This window comes from Bos mutus, chromosome 7 (genome assembly GCF_027580195.1).
Source record: "Bos mutus isolate GX-2022 chromosome 7, NWIPB_WYAK_1.1, whole genome shotgun sequence".
Taxonomy (NCBI): Eukaryota; Metazoa; Chordata; class Mammalia; order Artiodactyla; family Bovidae; genus Bos; species Bos mutus.
The window spans coordinates 60,927,669-60,955,281 of record NC_091623.1 but is presented as its reverse complement, the minus strand read 5'-3'; the positions used below and the strand labels follow the sequence as shown (position 1 = coordinate 60,955,281).

The window sequence follows — 27,613 nt, the reverse complement described above, 5'->3', positions numbered from 1 at the left end:
CCTGAGTTGGGAAGATCCCCTGGAGAAGGGAATGGCTACCCACTCCAGTAATTCTTGCCTGGGAAATTCCATGGACTGGGGAGCCTGGTGGGTTACAGTCTATGGGGTCACAAGAGTCGGACATGATTTAGTGACTAAACACCACAGTACATTCTCTAACCAGAGATCAGAAACTGAAGGTGACTTGTCTGCCTCTTGGTGTGGGGGGAAGAGGAGGAGTTGGGGTGGCAGGGCAGCCATCACCACTGTCACCACTGTGGAAGCCAAGCCCGCACACCCCTCCCGGTCCCCGTGAGAAGTAGCCAGGGAGCCAAGGAAGGGCCGGAGGCGGGAGGAAAGGAGCAGTGAGCCTTTTTATTGTGGATTAATTCACTCGGTAGTAACAATTCCACACAATATTAAAACACTGCAGGAAAGTGGGTGTGGCACACCTGGAATTTTCTTTTTTTAATCAGAAATAAAAACCACTGGACATCCACACACAGATGGGGTAGAACCTGCTAGAACCACAGATTGCTTCTGAGAACCTGGTGACCAGTCTTTACAACATTTGGCAATAGTCTCCAGGGACGGGGGCAGGTGGGGGGGGAAGTGGGCGGGGTGTCGATGTATGGCTTTTCAGGGGACCCAGCCGCAAGCTCTTGAAGGACAAGCGACCTGTGGTGGCCTCCCCATGGCCCCGAAACTGCCCCTGATCACTCAGGCTCGGGGCGGAGGTCTAATGACTGTTTCCTGCCCACCTGGGGGCTGGAGCTGCATGAGCTGCCTGGAGGCCCAGTGACTACCAGACAAGGCAGTCAGGACATCAGAGAAAGAAAAAGCACCTTCTGCACTTCCATGGGGCTGGAGGTCACAACCAAGTTACTTCGTTCTGGGCCTAGGGGTCGCCTTTGGGGAGGATGGGGCAGGGGCATGGAATGGGGGCTGGGCCAGGCCCAGGGAAGCACTGCAGGCTCCAGAGAGGAGACTCAGCCATTGCCCAGCACCGCCGTGTCTGTGTGTGTGTGTGTGTGTGTGTGTGTGTGTGTGTGTGTGTGTGTGTGTGTGTCCCTAATTCCCTCGGGACGTGGCTGAGAGGCACTGGCCTTGTGGGGCTCTTACAGTCTCCAAGACACCCTGAAAGCCGTGTTTTCCTGCTGACATGCATGCCAGAAAAGCACAAGCAGAACAGCGTCCTGTGTGCCCCGATGCTCCAGGCCTACCCTAGGGACTCTGATGTTGAAGAGGAAAAATAAAAAAGGGAAAAAGCGCTTTTTCCTCTGCTGGAAGGAAGTCCACAGCAGAGTTCCTGCTGCCGCCTTCTCCCGAGCTCAGAGGCTGTGGGTGGGTACCTGGGAGGCAGCTGGGCAGGTGTGGCCATGGGGTGGGGGCACAGTGGTCCCCATGCTCTCTGGGCCTCAGTTTACCCAGACCACTGAATCCCTGGGGTCTCAACCAGGGGGGAGGGTGGAAGCTCTAGCCCAGGTCTGATTTTGCTTCAGGGTTTGAGGCGGTGGGTGGCCATCGGCTGGCTGAGCCTGGAGCCAGCGATGGGGCTGCTGAATTCAGGTTCCCCCCACCCCCTCTGCCAGGGGTCCTGAGCTTTGCTTTCTGCTGGCTTCTCCAGGGTCACTTGGTGGGGACACATGATGGTGCTGGCAGGGCAGGGGCTGGAGAGAGAGGCAGGTCTGGGTCCGGGTGCTCCCAATGAGATCAGGACCACTTGTCCTCTTTGGGACCTGGCTGTGGGAGCCTGGGTCAGTGGGGGCTCGGGAAGAAGGCTGGGCGGGCGCGGACTGAGCTCTGGCTCAAGGGATTAAGGCTTCTGTCCCAGAGCAAAGGGTGACGGGTTAGCAGATGGCTCGTAGGCTGCCCTTGCTGCCCCTCTGCCCCTCAGGCTGAGCCCCGCTGTGCCATGGCTGCCCCAACCCCTACCCCTGGGGTGTGCCCAGGGTTTCTGGAATAGGCTTTGTTTCATCCTGCTGTTCTGCCAGGGGTGGGCAGGTGGGGCCTCCCCACCCTAGGCTGCAGTGTAGGGGTCAGGGGCTCGGGGGCTTTTCCCAGTCCAATTGCAGGTGCGGAGGAGCCAGGCTCCCTGAGGCCCCAGGTGCTCCCGGACCAGCCGGAGAGAGCTGGGTGCTGGGTGAGGGGAGCGTGGCCCTGGGTCTGCACTCTGGGGGTGCTGGGCATCCCACCAGCCTGTACAGCCAGGCGAGGTCTGAGCCCAGGGGCACGAGAGGAGCGGAGGCTCTGGGTCCTGCCAGCCCACGTGCCTTGTGCTGGCTGCCCAGGACCCTCGCGCTCAGCCTGAGAGCCTGACACCCCAGGCCGTAGGAGCGGGAGGCCCCTGGAGCTCAGGCCGTGGGGTCCTGGAAGCTGCAGGTGGCCCTGGCAGCTGAGGAGGGCAGGTGTGCATTCGGCCAGTCCTCCAGCCTCCTGCTCCTTGAACCGTCCATATCACAGCATAGGAAACAGCCATTGTAAAAAGCCCACCGCCCCGTCCCTCACTGGCCACTCCAGGACACTTTACAAACACCCCGGGTGGTCGGGTGTGAGTGGGAGTGGAGCACAGAGAGTGCCTCTCTGTGTCCGGGCAGAGGCTCCCATCTCCACGGTTTCTGCAGCGACTTCCAGACAAATCCCACACCTTTTCAAACCCGGAAGCACCAGGCGCCCCGGGCAGGTCTCCCCAGGTGGCATTTCTGTTGGAAAAACGGCCATGGAGATGCAGAAAGTGGAACAAAACAAAACACTGAGAAGCTAAACAGGGCCGTGGCCTCTTAACTGCCAGTGCCAGTCTCCTGCTTAAAACTAAAGAAAACACAGCTGGACGTCACAGTGACCGGGGCCACAGGCTGAAAATCCCTTTCTGGGGTGGGCGGGAGCCTCAGCGTGGCTGGAGGGTGACACAGGCCACAGGAAAGCCACGCAGTGGGGTGGCCCTGGGGGACAGTGTTTCACAGGCAGAGCTCCCCTCCTGGCCCCTACCATCCACGTGTGCATTGTTACATGACCTGGCTTTGCCTCAGATGCAGCTGATGACGCCTGATCTTAGTGGTATGGAATTACAAGGTTTTAAATGAAAAGGAGAAAAATTTCCGCAAAAGGGTGCATTATGTCCCTCCCCCCAACTCCCACCCAATGTTACTCCACTGAACAGCCTCCCACCTCCCCAGAAAAGCATCTCATCATCCACTTGGCAGAAGCCTTCCCAGCAGCCAAAGGTGTGAGACTTGCCACCTGCTTGGGCCGCCCACGCCAGTGGCGGATTCACCCACCTCCTTCCCTTCCCCGCTCCGGCCCAGTTCCGCCCCAACCACGACTCAAATGGCAGTTCAGTTTTCAGAAATTGTCACCACATCGCTGGGGCATGTCAGTTTTTCCCCGTTGGAAGTGGCGGTGAAGCCCGGCCCCTGATGGGGCTGCGATACTGGGTCTGGTAATCCATTTGAACCCAGATGGTAAATTTTACCCCATCTGGGCAGTGGTGACTGTTTGCATTTCTTTCGGAATTAAGAGTTTTCCTTGATTTGACGCCCTGGCTGGGGGAAGGGGAGCGGGGTGGAGGAGTTGAGCGAGCGAGACAACCAAGCTATAGGATAATACAAGGCTTCTTGTCCTTAAAGGGGTTCTCGGAGGCGGGGACTCCCACCAGCAGGGGGTCGTTCCGGGCGTGCTGCTCACAGTAGCTCATGAGTTCGGAGGAGGCTTTGGAGACCTGGGTATGGGCACAGGAGGAGAGAGGAAAGATGAGAAAGGGCCGAGGTTCCGTGTCCCCAGAAGCCAAAAGATGGAGACAACCCTAGTGCCCGTCACCTGAAGACACACACCGTGTCCCACACACAGGGGAGCACCACTCAGCCACAGAAAGCAGAGAAGCCCCGACACTTGGTACCACGTGGACGGACCCTGAGGACACGATGCTCAGTGAGAGACGCAGACACAGAAGGATACACAGGGTGTGACTCCACTGACAGGAAACGTGCAGAGCAGGCCAATCCAGAGACACAGAGAGTGGGTTCCTGGTTGTCAGGGGCTGGGGTACTAGGGGGACGGTGACTGTTAACAGATAGGGGGCTTCTTTTTGGGGGTGATGGAATGTTCTGAAATTAGGTGGTGGTGATGGTTACACAGCACTGTCAACACACAAAATATCATTAGTGGTCAATTTTATGTGTATTTTACTGGAATTTTAAGATTAAAGAAGCAGCTGCAGGACTGAGCCCCCTCCAGCAGAGCTTGTGTGGAGTCTGAAGGGAAGGTCAGGGGAGGGTTGGGTCTAAGTCTCCATGTCCATCCAAGAAAGGACCTGATGGGGGACAGCCCGGCTGGCAGGTGGCCCGGCATGGGGGACAGGCCCTTCAGTGGCTGATTCCTGTGCTGTCTGACCAGTGGGGTTGCCGTGGCCATGGTGAGGAAGCTGACACTTAGGACCCCCTGCATCAGGGTCCCCAGAATAGGAGGGAGGAGAGGAAGGGACTGCCCAACCGGCGCTGGGGAAGCAGACCTGGGGAGAGCAGTGGCTGGTGTCCGGTGCAGGGAGGGCAGGGGTGGGGGCAGGCTGCACTGTCCAGGCTGCCCGCTCCAGCCCCGTTTTGAGTCTGGGGCGCAGGCACACCTCTGCAGCAGGGGTTCTCTGGAAAGTCTTCAGAGGAGCCTCTGCATGGGCCCTGGCTCGGATTCTATGGCTCCGCCTGGATCCCTGCAGACAGGATGCCATGTGCCTTCAGCCTCATCTCCCCGCCGCTCCCTCGGGCTGGCCCTGCGGTCCCTGGTCGCTGTCTTGGGGCCACAAAACCTCAGGAGGCACTAGGAGGGAGATGGGTCATGCCTGACTCTGCTCCTCCCCATGTTCAAAGGCTGCCAGGGAGCCCTCCCAACATCAAACGGGTGGGTGAGTCAGCGATCTCTGCCAGGGTTGGGACTGGCGGAGGAAACCACTTCAACCGGGCTGCTCTGTCTTCAGCCTTGAGGAATGCTTTGAGTGCTCAGAGTCCTGGAACATTCAGACGCCTCGTGGGGGGCCCCCAACCCCACCCGGGGGTTGCAGCGACCTCCTTCCACCTGGCTGGGCTGGAGGTGCAAAGCGCTCAAAGATCCTCCCCCTCCCACCGCAGGGCCACGGGGCGAGTGTTTGCACTGAGCAATGACAGAGGATGACGGTGCTGGGGGAGGCAAGCCGTGAACAAAAACATGGGTGATGGCTGATTTTATGTGCTCACTTGGCGCGGCCATGGGTACCTGGTTGTCTGGTCAAAGGCCAGCCTAGATGTCTCTTATTGTTGTTGTTTGGTTGCTCAGTCATGTCCAACTCTTTGAGACCCCATGGACTGTAGCCTGCCAGGCTCCTCTGTCCATGGGATTTCCCAGGCAAGAATACTGGAGTGGCTGGGATGCCATTTCCTTCTCCAGGGGAATCTTCCCAACCCAGAAATTGAACTGGGGTCTCCTGCATTGCAGGTGGATTCTTTACCAGCTGAGCTACCAGGGATGAGATGAACGTTTAAATTTAGACGAGATTAACATTTAAATTTATGGACTTTGAATAAAGCAGATGACATGCCCTAATGTGGGTGGGCCGCATCTGATCAGTTGAAGACCTTAAGGAAAAAGACTGTTTGATGGCCTTGGAACTCGAGCTGCAGCAGCTCTTCCCTGGGTCTCCAGTCCATTGTTCAGCCCTGCAGACTTCAGAACTGCCAGCTCCACGATCGCGTGACCCAGTGCTTTAAACTGCCTCTTACGCTCCCTCTCTCTCTGTAATATATCATCGTATATCTCTGACTAATGCAGTGGGCAGCTGGAGCCTGGCTAATGAGGGAGCGTAAACCACCAGTGTCTTCCAGACAGATACTCCCTGGCCCTCACCCGGCCACCTGCAAGCTGGGGTCTGTGGCAGGAGTCAGCTGCTTGGAGGCAGCCCGGCATCCTTGGCAAAGTGGACGGGTTTGGTGAGAAGATGATTTTGAAAAGTGGCAGATACCTTTCTTGTGTAAGAGGCCATGACTGGCCCATTGGTCCTTATTCTTTGAAAGGGCTGGATGTCATCCTGATGTCCACTTATGGACTTAAGATTCAGCTACATAAATACATGTATCCCTCCACACATGGGAGCATCCCTCAGCCATGAAAAGGAGAGAAGCCCTGACACTCGCTAACACATGGACAGATCCTGAGGACATGGTGCTCAGTGAGAGAAGCAGACACAGAAGGACACACAGGGTGTGACTCCACTGATGGGAAACGTGCAGAGCAGGCAGATCCACAGACACAGAGAGTGGGTTCCTGGTTGTCAGGCTGGGGAGGGGATGGGGGTAACTGCTAATGGGAACATTTCTTTTTGGGGTGATGGAATGTTCTGGAATTAGTCATGATGGTTGCACAACATTTTCAGTTCACCAAATGTCATTGAATTGTACACTTTAAAAATGGTTAACTTTATACAAATAATTAAAAAAAAAAAAAGCCTGCAAGCTGACTGCCCAATTATGCAGTATCTTATTTTGTTTTGCATGTTCCTGGTCTCTGATGGGTTAAGCATTTGTGAGGAGTAACTGCTTGTCTTTTTCTTTTTCTTTTTTTTTAGCATAAAAATCAAACATGCTTATTTCCAAAAATGCAATCCATGCAGAAGTGGCAAAAGTAAACATTGAAAGGCCCCACGTCCTCCCTTGCCCAGGGCCAGGTCTCTGACTTTTCTTTGCATCTGTCATAACAAGGGAGTGGCATAGAGCTCTGAGGATGAGGGGCCAGAAGAGAAAGTGCCTGCCTCACGTTCACCCTCTTGGAGGGGCCCCATCCGGCCTTCTTTGGGGCTATCCAGGGATGGACCCCAAGGGCTGAAGGGCTCACAACAGACCTTGAGGCCTGCCTTTGGTCTCACTGTGTTTATGAAGCACACTGGCACATCTACCATCACAACAACCCACAACCTAGCTTAATAGGTGGTGTGTCTTTCTGCTGAGACAATGGAGGCTCAGAGAGGTTAGGCAAGTGGCCCAAGGTCACACAGCAAGAGGCACAGCCAAGTGCAAACCCCCGCTGTCCTGCTAGCCTCCGTGCCCACCTTTTGCTGCTGGTGTGTCCAGCGGCCTCTCCCCTACTCACCTTAATGCGCTCGATCCCAGCTTCGATGCGGAGCTGCTCCACCAGCTTCCGAGCCTGGGCTATGTTGTTAGTGGCTGACATTGTCTGCCATCAGCTCTGGGCCCCCGTCGTCCAGAGAGCTGGGTGGGGAACAGATGGACATGAGCTGACTCTTAAAGTCCTGGGACTGCAGGTAGGGGATGGCGAGGAGGGATGCGTCCCCCTTCTGGAGCCTTCTAGGGCCCCTAGCCTGGCCACCCTGCAGTCATGATGCCTATGTCCTCTGGGTCGTGGTGGGTGCGTGCATGTCCTTCAGTCGTGTCATGTCCAACTCTTTGCAACCCCATAGACTGTAGCCTCCCATGCTCCTCTCTCCATGGGGAGTGGGTTGCCATGTTCTCCTCCAGGTGACCTTCCCAACCCAGGGATTGAACCCAGCCCTGGTGAGAGGTCTGGCCAAGGGCACCTTCTCCCACAGTCCCCTCCATGGTTGGTTGGGGTTGAGTGCTCCCCGGATGTGACCACCCAAGGGCCCCAGGAGAGCTCACAAAAGCTCCGCCTCCACTCCTGGCTGGCTCAGAATGGAGGGGCTTTGTCTGATTCCTGCACCTGCTCCTCCCCCAACATGGCTGGCACTGAGGCCGGTCATTCTCTCTGGGGGGCTGTCCTGGGCCCTGTGGGGTGTAGACCAGCCCTGTGGATGCCAAGAGCACCTCCAATGTGACAACCAGAGATGTCCCCAGACATGGCCCAGTGTCCGATGGAGGTGGAGTTGCCCAGGACTCGACCCCTGGCCCTAGATGCAGGCAGATTACATGAGCAGCCTGTACCCATGGGTCCTGAGTACCCTACTCTTCCTCTGGAGGGCCTGGGCCAGTTTCCTGCCTTCATTTGGTCATTTGTCCAGTGAATTGAATGTAATTAAATATAAAATGTCTTGGGACTTCCCTGGTGGTCCAGTGGTTAGGACTCCTAGCTTCCAATTGCAGGGGGCCTGGGTTAGATCTCTGGTCAGGGAACTAGATCCCACATGCCACAACTGAGAGTCCTCATGCTGCAACTAAATAAAAAAGATCCTGCATGCTGCAGCAAGATCGAAGAGCCCCTGTGCTGCAGCTAAAACCTGGAGCAGCCAAATATATAAATATTTTTTAAAATACCCATTTCCACCTGACTTACATCCATGTTCAATTAGTTATGAGAATGCTCTTTAGATGGGACCATGTGGTATGGAAGGCTTCCCTGGTGGCTCAGACGGTAAAGAATCTACCAGCAATGTGGGAGCCCTGGGTTCGATCCCTGGGTTGGGAACATCCCCTGGGGGAGGGCACAGCAACCCACACCAGTATTTTTGCCTGGAGAATCCCCATGGACAGAGGAGCCTGCTGGGCTACAGTCCATGGGGTTGCAAATAGTCAGATAGGACTGAGCAACTAAGCACACACACACACACGGTATGGGGCCTTTTGGGACTGGCTTTGCTTTTCCCTTGGCCTCATGATCTGGAGCCCCACCCCGGCAGCTGCGCTCATCAAGAGTCCACTCACGTGCAGGCCAAGTGGAGGTCCATGGTGTGGACCCTTCACCTGTCCAAGGATACCTGCACCAGTTTCCGGTTCTGGCCATGTCAGCACAGAGCTGCAGCAGGCATCTGTGTGCAGGCTTCGGTGTGAACATGAACCTTTATTTTTCAGAGATAAATGCTGAGGACTGCAACTGCTTGTTGACTTTTTTTTTTTTAAAACAGCACCTGTTTTCCAGAGTGGTTGCACCATTGTATGTACCCACCAGTCATGTATGAGTGATGTTAATTTATTTTTATAATTTGGTCATGCGAATTTTTTTTTCTTTTCCTTAAGGTGATTAAAAATCCTACCTATTCCATCAATCCACGTTTAGTGAGCCCTAGGATAGAGGTTCTCAACTGAGATCATCCTGTCCCCTGAGGATACTGGGTGACGTCTGGAGACATCTGTGGCCGTCAGGACCTGGGATGTTGCTCAACACTGACAGTGCCCAGGGCGGCCCCCCACAGTGGGTGACCCAGCCCCAAACGTTGACAGCGCCAAGGCTGTGGAATGGAATCTGATCCCAACTCACACTAGACAGCAGGATAAACCCTGATGGTCAGATGGTGTGAACCAGGGTGACTCCAGCGTCTGTGAGTCACCTCCCCTCCCTCCCACTCAGACATGTATTTATTTATTTGGCTCCTCTGTACACTTGCAGGATCTTAGTTCCTGGGCCAGGGCTTGAATCTGGACCCATGGCAGTGAAAGTGTAGAGTCCTAGCCACTGGACTCTGCCTGAGAATCCCCAAGGTGTGTATTTAGGTGTGAGCAGCATCTGAGGACCTCAGGGGTCACATGGTCAAGGAACCCAGTGTCCTGTGGGGTCCATGGGATCCCTAGTCCGGGGCTCTCACCCAGGGAGATCCTGTCCCCAGGAACACTGGGCAACCTCTGGGGGTGTCTGTGGTTGTCATGACTGGGGAGGGGCTTCTGGCATTGAGATCAGAGCAGAAAATGACCTAACCCCAGTGAGCGCATTGTCCGGGTTGAGGAAGCGCCCAGTGGGTCTGCATAGTATTAGTTTGATATGGAGTGGGTAGAGCCCAGGTTCAGGAACCAAAATTCATGGGTCCCAGGGAGCCACCTGGCCAGGCTGGCACTGACCCAGGCCATTCAGCAGAAGCGCGTGCTTCTGTCATGATACACGGCGCGTCTGTCTGTGTCCCAGTCAGTAGAGAGGGGCAGTTGCCGAAAAGGAAAGGCAGATTCCAGGTTTTCAAAAAATTTCCCACTGGGCAATGAAAAGGAATAGACTGGGGACTTCCCTGGTGGGCCAGTGGCCAACACTGTGCTCCCAATGCAGGGGGCCTGGGTTCGATCCTTGGTCAGGGAACTAGAGCCCACATGCTGCAACTAAAGATCCCCTGTGCTGCAACGAAGACTGAAGACCCAGAGTGTCACAAACTAAGACCCGGCACAGCCAAATAAATATTAAAGACAACAACAACAAAAGGAATGGACTGTGGAAGTGTACATCCTGGATGGCCCTCCAAGAAATCACTCAGAGTGAAAAGGGCAGCCCCCAGAGTCACATGCTGTGTGGTTCTGCATACTGAACATCTCTGAGATGTCAAGGTAGTAGAGACAAGGAGGGATTCCTGGTTTCAGGGGGGCGGCGCCCTGGGGAAGGGTCTGGGGAGACAGGTGCACACCAGGGATCCTCACTCAAGAGCCAAGTATCCAGACTGTGTGTGTGTGTGTGTGTTGCGGGGGGGAGGTTCACAGGTCTGCCAGGGTAGGGGGATGAACTGGCAAAGATCTTAATACATGCACACACGTCAAACCTCAGGAATCTGTGTCAACAGGTGATACAGGGCCTTTCTGTTGGTGATCTGATATAACCGTGTGTAAATCTATAGTGATCTCAATCCAAGTTTCCATTAAAAAAAAAATCCCTTCTGTGCTGCTGCCTGCCTACCTACCTCTCTGCCAGACATCCTGGCCCCTCTCTGGGCCAGAAAAGGCCTGAATGTGTCTGCTCCGGGCGCGCGGGGCCCACGTGTGGGCTCCCAGAGTGCTCTGATTCAGCACAGCGCTTCAAAGCGGCCACAAAACATCCAGCTCAGGGAAAACCGCCCTTGGTTCAACTTAAAAATACTGAAATTACTCAGTGCTAAATATAGACGCTGACAGAGAACAAACGGGGTGGCCCCATGGCGTGTTTTCCTTGGAAGGCTGGGGAGTACTGCTCAGCACCCACACTTGGAATGTCCACCAGGACCCTGGGAGCCCCGAACACCCTGTGGGGCCACCCCAACCATGGCCTCCCTCGTGGGCACTAAGCCCCTCAGCGCTGCTGGCTTCCTCTTCTGGACACGATGCCCTTAAGAGGTGCCCTCCAGGCTGGGTTATAACCCCGGGCACCTGGGGACGGTCACAGGGGGCTCCCTTGGGTTTTGTGTGCTTGTGTGCAGGTATGTGTGCACACATGTGTGGGTGAGTGTGTGTCTGTGTCTGTGCATGCATGCCTATGTGTCTATGAGTTTGTGTGTGCATGCATGTGTGTCAGCATGTATCCATGTGTGGGCATGAGTGGGCTGAGCGGCTGAGACCAGACGTGGCAATGTCATGGCTACATAGACAGCAGACTGAAGCCTGGTCCTGGCAGAGGCAGGGCCAGCCCAGCCTCATTGCATGCCCCCAGGGTTAGGTCAACTCCCTCGGGCAGGCACAGGCGCTGAGTCAGCCCAGGAACATTCCTCACCAGCAGCCTCTCCTCCAGAGGCACGTGATGCCCTGGGCACCTGACCTGGCTGGGCCTGCCTGGGCCCAGCGGAGCCTTGGAAGGCCCTGGACACCAGGCAGGGCCTTGGGAAGCTGCGGGGGGAGAAGGTGGGAGCGGGCCCTCTGGGAGGGAGTGAGGAGGCAGTTGGAGCTGCAGGCCGCGGTCAGGTTCCCGCCTGGGGAGAGGCCAGTTCAGGCCTGGCGAGGCTGGGGGCATGACTTGGGGGTGAGGTTTGCCTAAAAATAGAAGCTTAACAGACGCCACTGGGCCCTGGCTGGCCTCCCAGTAAAGGGCCAGGAAGTCACTGGGGTCAGGCGGGCTCCCACAGAAGCGTTGAGGGCGTGTGGTGGAGAGGCAAGGGCCGTGTGGGCCGGAGCGTCCAGGATGCTTTGTGAGCTGGGCTGATGACAGACAGAGGGTCACCCCTGAGCGCTACAGACCCCAACCCGGCTGCCAGACCCCAGTGCACATGAGGATCAACCATAGCCAGGGGAGGGCAATGATTCTCCACGGTGGGCTGTAGGATGGCTGGATGGGGGAACACCTAGTTTGAACAGGGTCACCTCAGCCCCTGCTCACACTAAGGCCGCATCACTCTCTGTGGGGATCTGTTCCGGGAGCTGTGGGGAGTAGAGCAGCCTCCCTGGCCCCTATACCCTTGATGCCAGGAGTCCCCCCTCCCCCCGAGTTGTGATGAACCACAGATGTCCCCAGACACCACCCAATGTCTCCTGGGAGCAGGATTTAAAGCTTTTGTGGAACTCTCTTATCAGAAGACTCTCTGTAGCTAAAAGATATTCTTTTAGGAAAATACAATTTTTGGGGAACTGAGATGGTTCAGCTTGAAGTGAAGTGGTACTAAGCAGAACAGAAGTTTGTTTCCAAACAGGTTTTAAATTTCTTAGCATCTGGGAATTCCCTGGCGTTCTAGTACTTGGGACTCCACGCTTTCACTGTGGAGTGGGTGGGTTCAATCCCTGGTCGAGGAACTAAGATCCCACAAGCGGTTCAGCCTGGCAACAACAGCAAAATATGAAACAAAATTTCTTAGTATCCAACAACCTGGCTGGGAGAAGTCACACAGGGTCAGAGGTTCCCTTGAACTCAACCAACAACAGAAGTGGGAGCAAGCACAGCCTTCCGGGTGGGGGTGGGGGTGGGGGTGGGGGCAGGGTGGGAGGCAGAGGTCTTGCAGAAAGAGCAGACCCTAATTCTGCCCCAGATTCCTAAGCTGTGTGGCTCTGAGCTCCAGTTAGCTCTGCTCAGGACTCAGAGCGACACCCCGTCTCAAGCGCAGGGCCTGGCCAAACTCCAGGTCCCCAAGTTCCTATTCTGGGGGTCAGGGACCCTTGAGGTTGGCAGCCATGGTGGGCCTGCCCTACAAACACAGCTGCCGGGGAGATGGGATGAGAGATAAGGTGACCTAGACCTGCTGCGCCCAGCCAACGTAGACCGGCAGGTTTGCTGGAAGCTGTTGAGAAATCTTGCTCCTTGTGCAGTTTGCTGGCAGCTCGGTGGCCACTCCCTTCACCTGCCCAGGGGCCAGGCAGGGTGGGATATCGCAAAGGATGAAGGAGAGAGAGGGGCAGAGTTTGAAGTGAATTGAGTTAAAACTAGGAGTGGATGGAATCAGTAGCAGAGTCAGAGATGGAGAGATGTAGATGGTCTATTTCCTCCGCCAGACTGAATGCCTGCAGGGCCCTCCCCTTGAGCCCAGAAGCAGAGGTGAGACTGAGGTGAGACTTCCAGCTGGGCTCGGAGCCCACGACACTGGTCACGTCCAGTCACTTTCCTGCCATTTTTGGACATGGTTAGTGGCCTTTTACTGGTAGGTGATCCTCGGTTGTGAAACTCTCCTGCTAAGTCCACAGAGTCTCTGGTCTCAGTCCAGGGGACGAGGCTGTCTCCCCATTCCTAAAGATAAAGTCTAGAAACAGGAGACCCTGGACTCACAGCCTGGCTCTGCCCTGGCCTGGGGCTGGGCTTCCTCAACCGGAGAAGGGGGTGGATGTTCTAGGAGCTGAGAATAGGACTTCCCAGGCGGTTCAGGGGTTTACACTCCACCTTTCAACGCAGCGGACGCAGGTTCGATCCCTGGTTGGGGAACTAAGATCTTATATGCCACGGGGCAACTAAGCCCACGAGCCACAACTACTGAAGTCTGTACTCCCTAGATCCTGTGCTCTGCTACTGGAGAGTAGCCCCCACCTGCTACAACTAGAGAATGCCTACGTGCAGCAACAAAGTCCCAGTGGAGCCAGAAATAAATAAAATAAAAAGTAAAAGCCAAGGGCTTCCTTGGTTAAGAATTGCCTTGCAATGCAAGGGACATTGGCTCCATCCCTCATCTGGGGAGATCCCATATGCTTCAGGGCAACTGAGCCCATGCACTACAGCTACTGAAGCCCCTGCACCCTAGAGCCCATGCTCCGCAACAAGACAAGCCACTTCAGTGAGAAGCCTGTGCACTGCAATGAAGAGCAGACCCCACTTACTGTAACAAAGACCCACCAAGCCAAAGAAATAAATAAACTTTAAAAAAATAATAAAAGCTGAGACTGGATCCCCAATGGTCATTCTGTGGCTCTAAGATCACAATGATCTATGTCCCTGGCCTCCTCCTTAGCCATCTGGACCTTGGAAAAACCTTTCTCTCTGCAGAGTCCACTCGCACAATGGTGGCCAGCTAGTGTGGACACCCTTCTGATGAGGGCCGTGGGCAGAGCTGCACAGGGTAGAGATGCTCAAAGGCGCTGGAGGACCATTGAGAGAGTGAAGGATTTCCATCCCGAATCTGGGGAGGGGGATGGAAGCCCAGGAGTCTGGCTTGGGGCTGCCTTTTCCTGGGGTGGAGGGTTTGCCAAGAGGCTGAGGGGGTCTCATGAGGCTAGGGGCACAGAGGTTGAGATCCAGGGCCTCCTGAGGGGAGACAGATTGGGGAGCCCCCACCTCCTTGATATGAGCTGGGATAAGAGTGCTGCCTTCTAAGGAAAAGGTCCACAGGCAGCAGACAGGCGCTCACGGCAACTGCAGCTGAGTTCTGAGTAACCTCAGTCCCCAACACCAGATTGACGTGACCCTAAATGCTAAGTAGAAGTAAATGGAAGTCCATCCTTTCTGGGGAAGACAGCATCACCTTAGGCTTCACGTTGTTTCTACAATGAGTCAGCAGGCACAATATCTAGCACACAATCAGGAAAGACCAGGCAGGACTTCCCTGGTGGCCCAGTGGTTAAGACCACACACTCCCAGTGCAGGGGGGCCAGGTTTGATCCCTGGTCGGGGAACTAGATCCCACGTGACGCAACTATAATAAGAGTATACATGCTGCAGTGAAGATTGCAGATCCCAGGTGCCACAACTAAGGCCAAATAAATATTTTTTAAAAAAGAAGAAATGACCAGGCACACAAGAAGACAGGACCGTATAAACAAAAATCGGCAGAAATAACAGGCTCTACCAACAGGCCCCCAGGGGTTCCATACACTAAAATCGACAGAGTTTAAAATAACGGTATTAACCATGCTAAATAAATGAGGCTGGAATTTTAGCAGAAAATTGGAAACTAAAGAAAAAGACTGAGTGTGTAGAAACTGACAATATATGAAACGAACACAACAGAAGCAGCACTATCATTAAAGACAACTAAGGAGAAAATTAGTGAACTAGACAATAGCAAATATCCAGATCGAAGCGTGGACCACGTGAAACAAGGGAAGAGACACAGGATGCAGTAAGGCATGCATGTGTGCTAAATCACTTCAGTCGTGTCTGACTCTTTGAGACCCCATGGGCTGTAGCCCATCAGGCTCCTCTGTCCATGTAATTCTCTAGGCAAGAATACTGGAATGGGTTGCTATTTCCTTCTCCCAGGGATCTTCTTGACCCAGGGATTGAACCGTGTGTGTCTTATGTCTCTTGCATTGGCAGGTAGGTTCTTTACCACTAGTGCCCCCTGGAAGCTCTACTAAGGTCTGACACATGTCAGAGCTCTGGAAGTGGGAGAGAGAGAGAATGGAACAGAAGCAATCTTTGAAGAGATAGTGACTGGTAAGTTCCCAAAACTGACAAAAAACAAAAACAAAAAACTCTTAAGCCACAGATTCAAGAAGCTCTAGAACCTCAGGCAGGAGAAACATTTTAGAAATGGACAGAGAAATGGCCAATGGGCACATGAAATAGTGCTCAATGATTAGTCATCAGGGCAAGAATAACTGAAAACCATCACGGAGTCTGCTTCGCAGCTGCTAGAGTGGCAAAAATCTAAAAGACCGACAACACCAAGTCCTGGGGAGGATGAAGAAACAGAAAGTTTCACATGTTACCGACAGAAGCGTCAACCGCTCTGGAAAGTGAGTTAGCAGATTCTTATGAGGTTAATCCACCTGCCGATGCAGGAGCCTCAGGAGACACAGGTTCAATCCCTGGGTTGAGAAGATCCCCTGAAGGAGGAAATGCCAATCTACTCCAGTATGGGAAAGAGGCAATCCCATGGAAAGAGGAGCCTGGTGGGCTACAGTCCATGGGGTCAAAAAGAGTCAGACATGACTGAGCACAGCAAAGACAGATTTTATAAGGTTAAACACATACTCAACCTATGACCCAGCAATTCCACTCCTAGAGATTTACCCACTTGTACAAGATGTTCATATGTCTGTATTTATAAGAGCAGAAGTTGGAAGTAACCCAAATGCTTGTCAACAGGAGAATGGGTAAACAGACTGGTAATTCATACCATGGATACTCACACAATGGAAAGAACCTACTGGCAAATGAAGCCATGTGTGTGACTCTCAAAATGCTTGGTCAGGTGAAAGAAGACAGACATTAGAAATATTCTCTATCTTGACTGAGGTATTAGTGTACACAGGTGTATTGACTTGTCAAAAGTCATCAAACTACTTATGTAAGATCTGTTCATTTTACTGAAGAGGAATTATACCTCAATAAAATCAGTTAGGGACTTCCCTGGTGTTCTGGTGGCTAAGACTCCACGCTGTCAATGCAGGGGACCTGGGTTCAATACTTGCTAGGGGCACGAGGATCCCATAGGCCGCAACTAAGACCCAGGGCAACCAAATAAATAAATAAATATTTTAAAAATTAAATAAAATCAGTTAATTACAAAACTAATGAACAAACATAAGGTGCTGGAGGAAAAAGGACTAACAATTTTACGGATCCAGTGAAAATTCTAGACGTAGTGAAAACAAACTTTAATAATTAGGGTAAAACAAAGACATTTTCAGACTTCACAGGTTCAGTGGTAAAGAACCCGCCTGCCAGTGCAGAAGACACAGGAGATGCAGGTTCAGTCCCTGGATCGAGAAGATCCCCTGGAGTAGGAAATGGCAACCTACTCTAGTATTCTTGCCTGGAAAATCCCATGGACAGAGAAGCCTAGTGGGCTACAGTCCATGGGTCGCAGAGTTGGACAAGACCGAGCACGCAGGCAACGATGCCAAAAGACATTTTCAGACAGACTGTCACCAGCAGAACTTCCTTATTAGAAATAAAACAAAAAGATATTAGAGATAAATGACCCCAGGTGGAAGGCGAGAGGTTTAAGAGGACGTAAAAAACAAAACCAAACCAAAGTATCGAAGAAGGGGAAGAACTTGATAAAATAATTCCAAAATTTTCATAGGAAAATAAACAGGAAGTGAAAACCCTAAAAGCCCTTGGACCACAAAAGAATCACAAAAGCCATCAACTCGATATTTACCTCCACCCAGTCCAAAAAAAAAAGTCAACATCTGAAAAAACACGTATACTTCTCTGTCTACTGCAACTGACTCAAGGCCAGAGTGATGGGGACCAGGCCAACTGTCCCTGGTGACTTCTCCTCAGTCCAGCCCTCAGCAGCCCCAGGAAGAAACAAGACCTTTCCCACCAGTGGAATCACACTCTGTGCGTCCTTCTGTGTCTGCTTCTCTCACTGAGCATTGTGTTCTCAGGGTCTGTCCACACAGTAGAGAGTGTCAGGGCTTCTCTCTTTTTTGTGAATAATATTTCCTTGTGTGCATGGAATAACATTTTTAAGCACACATTTTCAAAAGAAAAGCCCTCCTCGCTGTTGTTGAAGTGCTCAGCTGCTTAGTCATATCTAACTCTTTGGGACCCTATGGATTGTAGCCCACCAGGCTCCTCTGTCCGTGAGATTTTCCAGGGAAGAGTACTGGAATGGGTTGCCATTTCCTTCTCCATGGGACCTTCCCAACCCAGGGATTGAACCCATGTCTCTTGTGTCTCCTGGATTGGCAGCTGGATTCTTTACCACTAAGCCACCAGGGAAGCCCCCATACTATACTTGATCTCAGCCAAAAGGCGGAGAAATGGTAGCCATATATTTTCCTAACTAGGAAGGAAGTGGAAGATGGTACAAATCAGTGGTTTATTTGCCTTGGACTCAGGGTTACAGGCTGTGTTTCTGGGTTGTGGACAAGTGCACTGGAGCGCTGAGCACTGTGTTTGATGTGCAGGTGACAGAGTGCAAGGGGTGGACCCCATGTCAGGCATCATGAAGGTGTTACTGTGCCCACTTTTTACAGATGAGGAGAGAGACGGAGCCTCAAAGACGTGAGTATGTTAATAACCTTCCCGAGACCATGCATCAGGTGGAGGTTGCGCCAGGGTTTGCATTTAATTCCCAAACCAGAGCTCCCTGGAAAAGGCAGGTCCCAACATAAAGCTTATAAAGCTTCATAAAGCTCTGAACCCAGAGGCAAGCTTCGGAGGCCGAGGGATGCAGTATCTGCGTCCTCCATGGCCCAGTGGATTTGGCAAAGGGTTTAGATATACAGTGATCCTGGATCTGAGGGATTGGATCCATACATGAGGGGAGGTGTCAGGATCCTCATGTGGCTTCTTTCTTTAGGGAAGAATGTGCAGAATGTGCAGAATGCTAGGGATGCTGACGACAACTGTGTAGCCATCAGGGTTAGAGAAAACCCCAAGTGAGATGGAACAGCGGAGAGCCTGAGCGTGGCGCCTCCTGTCTGGTGGTCTGTAAGTGACCCTGGGGCTCCTGGAATCCTGGACGCTTTTCCCAAGACCTGGAGCAGACTGTCACGTCGGCTTCCAATGGGGCCGCACACATGTGCCAGGGAGACCTTTGCATCATCACCTTGTACCCCCACCAGGCGTCTCAAGATCACGTCTCTGTCCCCTGGTTCCTGGTGATGTAGGCTTGGAGTTTCCTGGTGGTTGAGTCCGCTTCCTTCTGCCTCAGAGAGTCAGATGGAGTAATGGGTGCGGATGCAGGAGCTCTAAGATGCCGTTTGGCCTCTGGGTCTTGCCAAGATGCTCAGCACGACCGTGTGCGCATATCGCTCACGGGGTGGGGGTGGGGAGGATGCATGGCAAATAGGTACCCAAGACCTCAACGGGGATGGGCGGGCTGAGCCTCGGCGACCTCGTGAACAAAACCAAGAAGGAGACAGCCGGCTGGGGTGGCCCAGGCCTTGCAGGGACCCTGAGCAGCAGGGCTGATGGGAAAGTGGACTGGGCACACACCCAGGCATCGAGGGAAGCCCTGACTGGCTGGGCATGTTTCTGGTGGGCAGAAGCAGAGGCCGGCAAGAGCAGACGTGCTCCCTGGCTCAGCCTGTGATGCCATCTCCACCCTTGGAGGTGTTTTCCGGCTGCACAGGAAGCAGTGACAGGGAGACACAAAAATGCAGGAGATTCCTCTGAATTCCGCGCATAGCTCTCATAGCTGGGAAGAGCTCCACTCCCAGCCTGCTCGCGATAAACCAAAACCCAGCCGCTGGGGCTGCTCTCTTACCAGAAAAGAAAGAATAGGACGCCAGGGGACGTTTCTGAAAGTTGGCTGGCTAAGCTGCGTAAAAGGAAAAGAATGTGAAAAATTCTTTTCGCTGGCTGGGCAGAGGCAAGGAGCAGGGCCTTGAAAGACTGGCGGCTCCTGGTCCTGGTGGTCCAAGAGGAGGTGTGATGGGGGCCACTGGGGACCACTCCCTGGGTGCAGTGTCTGCCCGCAGTGGGTGGACACCCAGGCACAGCCCCAATTGTTCAGTTGCTCAGTCGTGTCCAACTCTTTTCGACCTCATGGACTGCAGCACACCAGGCTACCCTGTGCTTCAGTCTCCTAGAAGTTGCGCAAACTCATGTCTATTGCATCAGTGATGCCATCTAACTATCTCATTCTCTGTTGCCCCCTTCTCCTCCTGCTGTCAATCTTTCCCAGCATCAGGGTCTTTTCCAATGAGTCAGCCTGGCTCTGAATTCCATGCACTGAAGATGGATCTGCAGCCCCGGGGCCTCAGTGTGAGACAAGTTACTCCCTGGAAAGCCTCGGCTACAACTTCCATAAGCACAAGATGCCAGGCCTGAGAGAAGGTGGGCTGGGACCCCCTGACTCTCAGACAGAGTGCCCCCGCAAAAGGCCACCTACTGTCCTGAGGAGGACAGACAAGTCAGCTGACATTGGTGCTGTCCTGGGAGCTGTTGGGAGGTGGAGCAGTATTCCTGCCCCCCACCTTGATGCCAGGAGCCCCCCACTTGTGATAACCACAGGCATCTCCAGACATGGCCCAGTGTCCCCAGGGGAGAACCACCCCTCATTTGAGAAGAATCGGGTTAGAATCTCCCAGTGGAGTTCTCACAACGTTTCTGCCCTGGATTTTACTATTAAAGACAATAAGGATGGGACTTGCCTGGTGGTCCAGTGTTTAGGATCTGCCTTCCAATGCAGGGGAGGTGGCCTTTGATCCCTGTTCAGGGAACTAAGATCCCACATACTGTGGGGCAACTAAACCCATGGGCCGCAACTACTGAGCCCACATGCTGCGACTAGAGAGTTCACAAGCTGCAGTTAAGAACCGACACACCCCAAAAAATAAATAAATGTTTAAAAGAATGTACGGGGACTGTCACCTTAAAAAAAAAAAAGAAATAAAGAGCATCACAGGAAATGGAAGGAGGGTTTTTTTTCTGTGTGTGGCAGGGCTTCCCAGGTGGCATGGTGGTAAAGAATCTGCCTGCCAATGTAGGAGACACAAGAGACTCAGGTTTGATCCCTGGGATGGGACGAGGGATGATTCCCTCGATGATTTCCTGGAGGAGGAAATGGCAACCCACTCCAGTATTCTTGTTTGGGAAATCCCATGGACAGAGGAGACTGGTGGGCTACAGTCCACGGAGTTGCAGAGTCGGACACAACTGAACACACACAGGCACACACACGTTGGTTTCAGGGCCCATCCAGAGTCAGAGCTAATGTGCCTGATGTCACTTGTGGCCGGGAGTGACCCCTGGACCCCACTTCCTTGGTGGGGGCTGACTGATGAGAATGCATCTGTCACACCCGACCTTCACCAGCAACCTAGCCAGGGGTCCTTGGGGCTGTGCACACCTCTACGATGACCCCCAGTGACCTGGAGAATCCCCTTTCCTGGGGTGCGGGCAGGACCTGAGGAGAGGAAGGGGTTCAGCTCTGGGCGGGGCAGTGTCGTGTGGCACAAATGTAGGAGGGGGAGAACCTTGGTGGGCCTGCTCTTATTAGGGGAGCGAGTGTGAAGGGGACTCTGCACAAGGGAAACCCTCTGTCACTGGCTTTGAAGCTGGAGGCGGATGTGTGGCAAGACACAGGGGCAGCTTCGAGGGAAGGGGGACCCCCTGCTACGGCTGCATGAAACCAAGTTCTGGAACAATCCGAATCAGCCCCAGGTGAAGCATTCTGACAGCAGCCGGGAGAGACCTTGAGCAGAGGGGGCAGCCACACCACGGTCTTACTGACAACCTTCAGGGCCTTGAGCTGGAAGCCACGAAGTCTGTGCTGGCTCGTTACTTGGCATGGACAGCTGATACACTGGCCGGGCGAGGCCCAAGTGGGATCTCCTGACCGTTGGCCTGGCCTCTTTCTAGCACTCTCTGTTCCAGATGCTGGACAATTCCAGCTGGCAGCCACTCCTCCCGCTGAGCAGGCACAGGACGCGCGTTCTCTTTTGTAATGGCCCTGAGATGCTGGCGAAGCATTAAAGCCAGAGGAATTACTGGCAGTATCTCCATCAGCAGCCAGCCTGTTCCCTGAGGTTCCTGCTCCCTGGGACAAGAGTGCCACATGCATTTCATCTCTGAAGGCACAGGAAGTTGATCTCAGTGAATCCAAGCTCAGACAAAGCCGGCTGCTTCCAGGCGGTTCTGAAAGCCCCCTCCCCACCTCCTCATCCAGGCGGATGAGGCCATGCTGGGTGAGTCAGAGCCCAGGAAGGTGGCCTTGTAGAGGGAGGGGAGCTGCGGGCAGCCAGAGCCTGTGTCGCAGGCCTTATCCCTGGCCTGCAGGGAGGGGAGGGGAGGCAGGCGGGAGCGAGTCCGCGTCCTCAGAGAGAACAGAAACAGCCTTCATTCTGCTTTAACACTTCCAGAACTGGTAGCTTTACAGCTCACCGAGCTTCTGAATTTTGACCCCCCTCCCTGCCTGCCATGAAACAGGAAGGAAACAAAACAACCCCCCCCCACCCCCACCAAACACAAACCTCCAGCCAGACTGGACAGGAGGACAAACAAGGCCTGGGTGAGAAAGCAGGCTCCCCGTCCCGGGGGTAACCGCCCCCCCAGAACACGATGTTCAGAAGAAGAGGAGGCAGGCCGCTGTGTGGAAAGAGGGAAAAAAATCCCAAAGCCAAACAGAACGAGATGAGGTTTGAGAGAACAGTATCTGGGCTTCTTTTAAGAACAGGCTGCCCTCCTGCAGGGCTTGGGGGGCTGGCTGGCCACCAGCTGTGCCCACATGCAAGCTGATTACCCTGTGTTTCTTACACACCTACTGTGTGCATGAGGCCTTGGCTCTGCTTGCCTTTGGGGGGCCTCCTGCACCACAATCCACGGCATAGAAGCCCCTAAGTAGGGTGTTTCCACAGGGATGATGTCTGGGGCATCTGTTGTTGTCACGACTCGGGGGGCTCCAGGCATCAAGGGGGTGGGGCCAGGGAGGCTGCTCCAAACCCCACAGTGCCGGGGACGGGCCCTCATAGAGGATGGCCTGGCCCTCTCTCCTTCGCTGTGCCTGGGGGTGGGGAGAGACCTGCTCCAGACTCCACAGAAACGGCACACACTGAACCTTAGGGTGATAAGGTCAGAGGGAGGGGAGGGTGCCTTGCAGTGTCCCCAGCAGCTGGACGTGGGGGCCTCCTAGCCTCGCTCCCAGTCCCAAGCAGGGTCGCGTGCACAGGGCCACGGGCACCACACCGGCACCTGGACTTTAGTAGGAGGTGGACCAAACCTCTTTGACTCCCCAGCATCCCCACCCTGCCTCCAACTATCCCCCATCCCACCTCTCCCCAACCTGTCCCATCCCCACCCCCTCCACCCACCTCTCCCCCATCCCCATCTCCAGCTAGGTTGGCTCTGGGATCCCCCTTCCCGGCCTCGCATCTGGGCCTGAGCTTCCCCAGGATCGAGGTCACCCTGGCCTGGCGTGGGGCGGGCCAGCCATGTGACGGCCTCTGTGACCTTGAGCATGGTGACCTTTGGTGGGCCGCAGGGGCCATGAAAGACCAGCTGGGTCTCCGCCAGGCAGATGCTTCCCCACAGGAGGCCCGCACCCCCTGGAGACCAGGGTCTTGTGACTTGCTGTCAGCTGGTCCTTTCATGCATGGGCTAAATCGGGTCCCTTGGCAGCTATTTTTAGAAAGGGCTAGGAAAAAAAGGGAATGAATGAGATGCCCACAGGCGAGGGAAAAACAGAGCTGCAGGGCGAGTGGCCGCCCTCGGCTGAGCCCGGAGGCGGGCGGACAATGTGCCCCGGTGACAGAGGGCTGACAGTGCGGCTGGTGCGGGAGCAGAAGAAAGGGCCTTCTCTGTCCGCCCAGAGGATGACTGCAATCATGTGAGCGTGTGCAAGCGGGTAACCCGGCTGGGCCAGCGTACTGAGCGCCTGTGGCTAATGTCAGCCCTGTTCTCGGCTTCCTGGCACCCACGAAATGCCGTCACCCTGGCCCTGGGAGGCTGCAGCTCGGATCCAAAGGGCAGGAGGCTGGGAGAGGGCAGGGCAGTGTTCCCACCTGAGCCTGGACAACCTCCTCCACATCCTGCAAAGCCCCTTGAAGTGTCCTCCCCCTCTGAGAAGCCCCTGGTCTACCATCTATGCACAAGGCTGCACTGGGACCCTTCCTTGGGGTAGCCACAGCTCTGTGGATGCTCCTTGGCATTGCATTTCCCATGGCTGCTGTCACAAATCACCACAAATTTGCTGGCTTAAAACCACACACAGTGATTATCTCGTGGTTCTGGAGGTCAGGAGTTTGACTCGGGCCTCATGGAGCTAAATCCAGGCATGGGCAGGGCTGGTCCCTCTGGAGGCTCCAGGGGAGCACTGGCTCTCCCTTTTTCCAGCTTCCAGAGGCGCCTCATCCCTGGCTTGCAGCCCCTCTTTCCACCCTCAGAGCCAGCAGAGCAGCATCTCCCGTCTGCTTCTGACCCTCCCCCTCCCTCTTATAAGGACCCCGTGATGACACTGGGCCTCCTGGGGGAATCCTGGATTGTCCCAATCTCAGGGGCCTTAAATAATCCCTCCTGCAAAGTCGCCCCTGCCCAATGAGGTGAAGTGTCCACAAGTCCTGGGACCAGGACAGGGGCGTCTTTGGGGGCTGTGGCTGGGAAGCTGGGCACCAGAGTGGCGTCTGGACGAAAGGGACAGGTGGCTGCAGGGCAGGGCGTTTACCAAGGGGGCTCCGTCCTGGCACTCACTCTGTCCTCAGGGCCAATCTCTCTGCCAGGACAGGCCCCCCGCCCCAGGATCAGGCTGCCAGAGGAGCGCACCTGGCCACATCTGACGTCCACAGCGGACGCCACTCGAAGGCAGGCGCCCAGGAGGGCAGAGTGCAGATGGCCTTTCCTGCGCAGAGGCACTGCTGTGGACGGACCTGGGGCTTGGGTGCCGGGCTCCAGCTCTTTGCTCTGGGCCCTGGGTCGCTGGTCAACACCCGTGGACCAAAGGCGAAACAGCCCAGCATCAGAATGACCAATGGTGACTAAGCACCTGTTACTTCACCTCTGATGTGGTTACAAATTCCTGGAACCACGCACACACAGAGAGACTCACCCTAAGGGTTAGCTGCAGTCAGGGACATTTTTCTTTCTTTTAAAAATTTTTTTTGTCTGCGCTGGGTCTTTGTCACTACAGGTCTTTCTCTAGTTGTGGTGGGTTGGGGCTACTCTCTGGTTGCAGCGTGCAGGAATCTCACTGAGGTGGCTTCTCTTGTTGCAGAGCACGGGCTTTTGAGCATGTGGGCTTCAGTATCTGTGACACTCGGTCTCGGCAGTGGTGCATGGCCCCAGCTGTCCCTTGGCAGGTGGAATCTTCCTGGACCAGGGATCAAACTTGTGTCCCCTGCATTGGCAGTCAGACTCCCAACCACTGGACCACCAGGCAAGTCCAGGGATATTTTTTATATTAAAAAGGCAGGGGGAAAACAGTGCAATTAGGTGCACAATTTAGAGGCATGCCTGTGTGGGGAGCCAGACCCTAGAATAGGGGCTGTGGGCCACGTCTGGGAGGTCTGTGGTCTTCCCTCTGGGGCCTCCTGGCATCGAGGGGATGGAGCCAGGGAGGCTGCTTCACACCCCACTGCACCCAGGATGGCCCATCAGAGAACAGCTGGTCTATGTCAGTAGTGCCCAGTTGGGGTCTGGGGGAGACCCCTATACAAGTGGCTGAGGAGTGTGTCAGCTCAGGAGCCCCTTTCCTGTGAAATGAACATGTGATTCTGGTCCATCGAGGAGCCTGGTTGGGCCAACGTGGCTCCCAGGCACCTGCTCCAGGCAACACCACATGTCCTCAGTGTCCAACTCCAAGGGGCCCCAGGTGCCCAGCAGACAGGGGGGTCTGGGGTCAAAGCTCAGGCTGCCCTGCAGTAAGACACAGCATCAGGATGTCTGGATGGAAGCCCTAGTCGGGTGCTGACTCCTGTGTGTCTCAGCTGGAAGCCTGACCTTCAAATACAGGGTGGCAGGGGATGAAGGGTGGGGGGCGGGCAGAGAAGCAGCAGTCTCCATCCAGACTGCAAGTCTCGGCATTGACCAGGGTGTAGTCTGGCTGTGTTCTCATCTGGGGACACTGTGGAACCTTCCAGAGAGGGCTACCCCTGCAGCTACCCCTGCTGACCATCTGGGGAGTGCTGAGCCCCAGTGACTGGGTGGGATTGCAGGAGCTGGGTGACCGCAGGTGGGGTGGGAAGCAGGGGTGCGGAGACCAGCGCCCGGTCTGCAGAAACTCCCAGCGAGAGTGAGCTAATCTCAGCTTCCCAGTGGCCTCTGCCCCAAGATGAGGTTTTTGTGACCCGTGAGGAATTTCTAACAATGAGATCGAGTGTCTGGATCTGTTCACACTGACATCCTTTTTCTCGGCCATCCAAATTCCATTACGCCTTTTCTCGTTAATGCAGAAACCTGGCCAAGTGCCGGGCTGCCTGGGAAGCGCCCAGGTCTCCTGTGGCCCTGGCTAAAAAGGGGAACTGTGCCGCAGGGCTGGGTGCCCGGTTCTAGGAGTCTCTGCAGGGCTTAGGAGAGGCAGCTGGGGGCCCACTGGACCCTGGAAGTAGAGAGGGTACATGGAATGCATGGACGTGACCTTGTGCGACCCTCAGGGACTGGTGGGGGGTGCCGGTGGCTGCTCAGAGTTCTGCCCCTTCCCCTAGGGACATTCCTTGGTAGCCTGCTGAGGCAGGTGGCTGTGTTTAAGAAGCGCACTTGGCTGGGAGCAGTGGGGGTGAACTTCAGAAGCTGCTGGCAGCCCCTAGCGGACAGGCAGAAGGCACCCAGGACACAGTCCTGCAGCCACGGCAAATTCTGCCAACACCCCTAGGGACCCTGGAGCAGACTCTCCCCCAGCCGAGCCTCTGTGTGAGAGTGCAGCCTGGCTGACACCTGGATGGTGGCCTGCTCTGACCCCAAGTAGAGGACCCAGTGAGGCTGTGCCTAGAGCCCTGACTCACATGATGATGAGTGGGTGGAACTTGGGGGTATTTGTTATGCAGCATCACAGACTAACACATCAGAGGACCTGCAGAGAGGGCCCAGGCCTAGAGGAGATAGAACGGGATATGGACTAAGGTCATCTGTTGAGGTTCCCTCATTTTTTCCTACATTGTCATGTCAGTTGGACCTGCTGCTCCTGAATTCATCTACATGACTGTGAAAATAATATAAATAGAAAATATAACACTGGGAATTCCCTGGTTGTCCAGTGGTTAGGACTCGGTGCTTCCATTGTAGAGGGCATGGGTTATATCCCTGCTCCAGGAACTAAGATCCTGCAAGCTGCATGGCTTGTCCCTCATTCCCCCAAAACAAAGTACCATTAAAAAAAAAAAAGAAAATATAACATGAGTGTCCAAGAAATAATGACTCCCTCCTGGCCCCAAGGTCTTTGACTAAAATGACCACTCTAGGAAGGTCCAGCTGTGTATCCTGCTTTGAAAAGCCAGCCCCCCCAGGCTCCCCTGACGGCAGGGGAGCGACAGAGTGATGGTGGGGACGGGAGAGCCAGGCACAGCTGGGAAAAAAAGATCGAGGTTTGCGCTGCTCCTTGGCAGGCAGGAATCTTAGTTCCCAGACCAGGGATTGAACCTGTGCCCCCTGTACTGAGAGCAGTCTCAGCCACTGGACCACCAGGGAAGTCCTCTTCTTGCACTTTTAAAACAAATGACCTGGAATCCCTCCCCTAGCCCTCCAGCATCTCCTCCCTCCAGCACTCACTGCACGCGCCCAGTGGGTCTCACTTGCACCCGGGTGGGTCCCACACAGGGCACTGTGGGGACCGTGACCCCACCCCACCATCCACTGGCTGGGGCAGAGGCTGGCGGGACTAGGATTCCGTCCCTGTGTTTCACCACTCACGCCTCCACAGCAAATGTCCCCATTACCCCAGCCATGAGATGCTGGGAACATGGGGAAGAAAACCAACCTCTGTGATTCAACTGCTCTGACGCCCCCACAGCACGCACATTGCAGTACTTCCTCCTCTTTTCCCTTTCGGCAGCTTCGCTGAGACATCAAGTCAGAAAACAAACAGTTCACCACTGAAAGTGTTCACTCATTCAATAGTTTTTTGATATATTATGTTACTAGATTTTTAAAATTACAAAATATATTCATATGACATAACATTTGTCATTTTAACTATTTTAAGCATACCCCTCACTGGCATTTAGTGCATTAATATTATTGTGCTGCTATCACCACTACCTAATTCCAGAACATTCCATCATCTCTCCCAAAGAAGTCCTGTCCC

The 27,613-nt window shown here is 54.5% G+C and overlaps 1 protein-coding gene across 5 annotated transcripts in view; it reads right to left on the bottom strand.

Moving 5' to 3' along the window:
• Positions 1 to 334: 334 nt before the first annotated feature.
• Positions 335 to 27,613, bottom strand: part of GNG7 (G protein subunit gamma 7) — a 138,289-nt gene continuing 111,010 nt past the window's right edge. For all 5 annotated transcript variants that reach the window (XM_070373970.1, XM_070373974.1, XM_070373973.1 and 2 more), the window contains 2 exons: positions 7,087 to 7,205; positions 335 to 3,697 (listed from right to left, as the gene is read on the bottom strand). In XM_070373970.1, the coding sequence (XP_070230071.1) occupies positions 3,572 to 3,697; positions 7,087 to 7,167 (207 nt within the window). In that variant the 5' untranslated portion in view covers positions 7,168 to 7,205 and the 3' untranslated portion in view covers positions 335 to 3,571. The remainder of the gene's footprint in view (positions 3,698 to 7,086; positions 7,206 to 27,613) is intronic.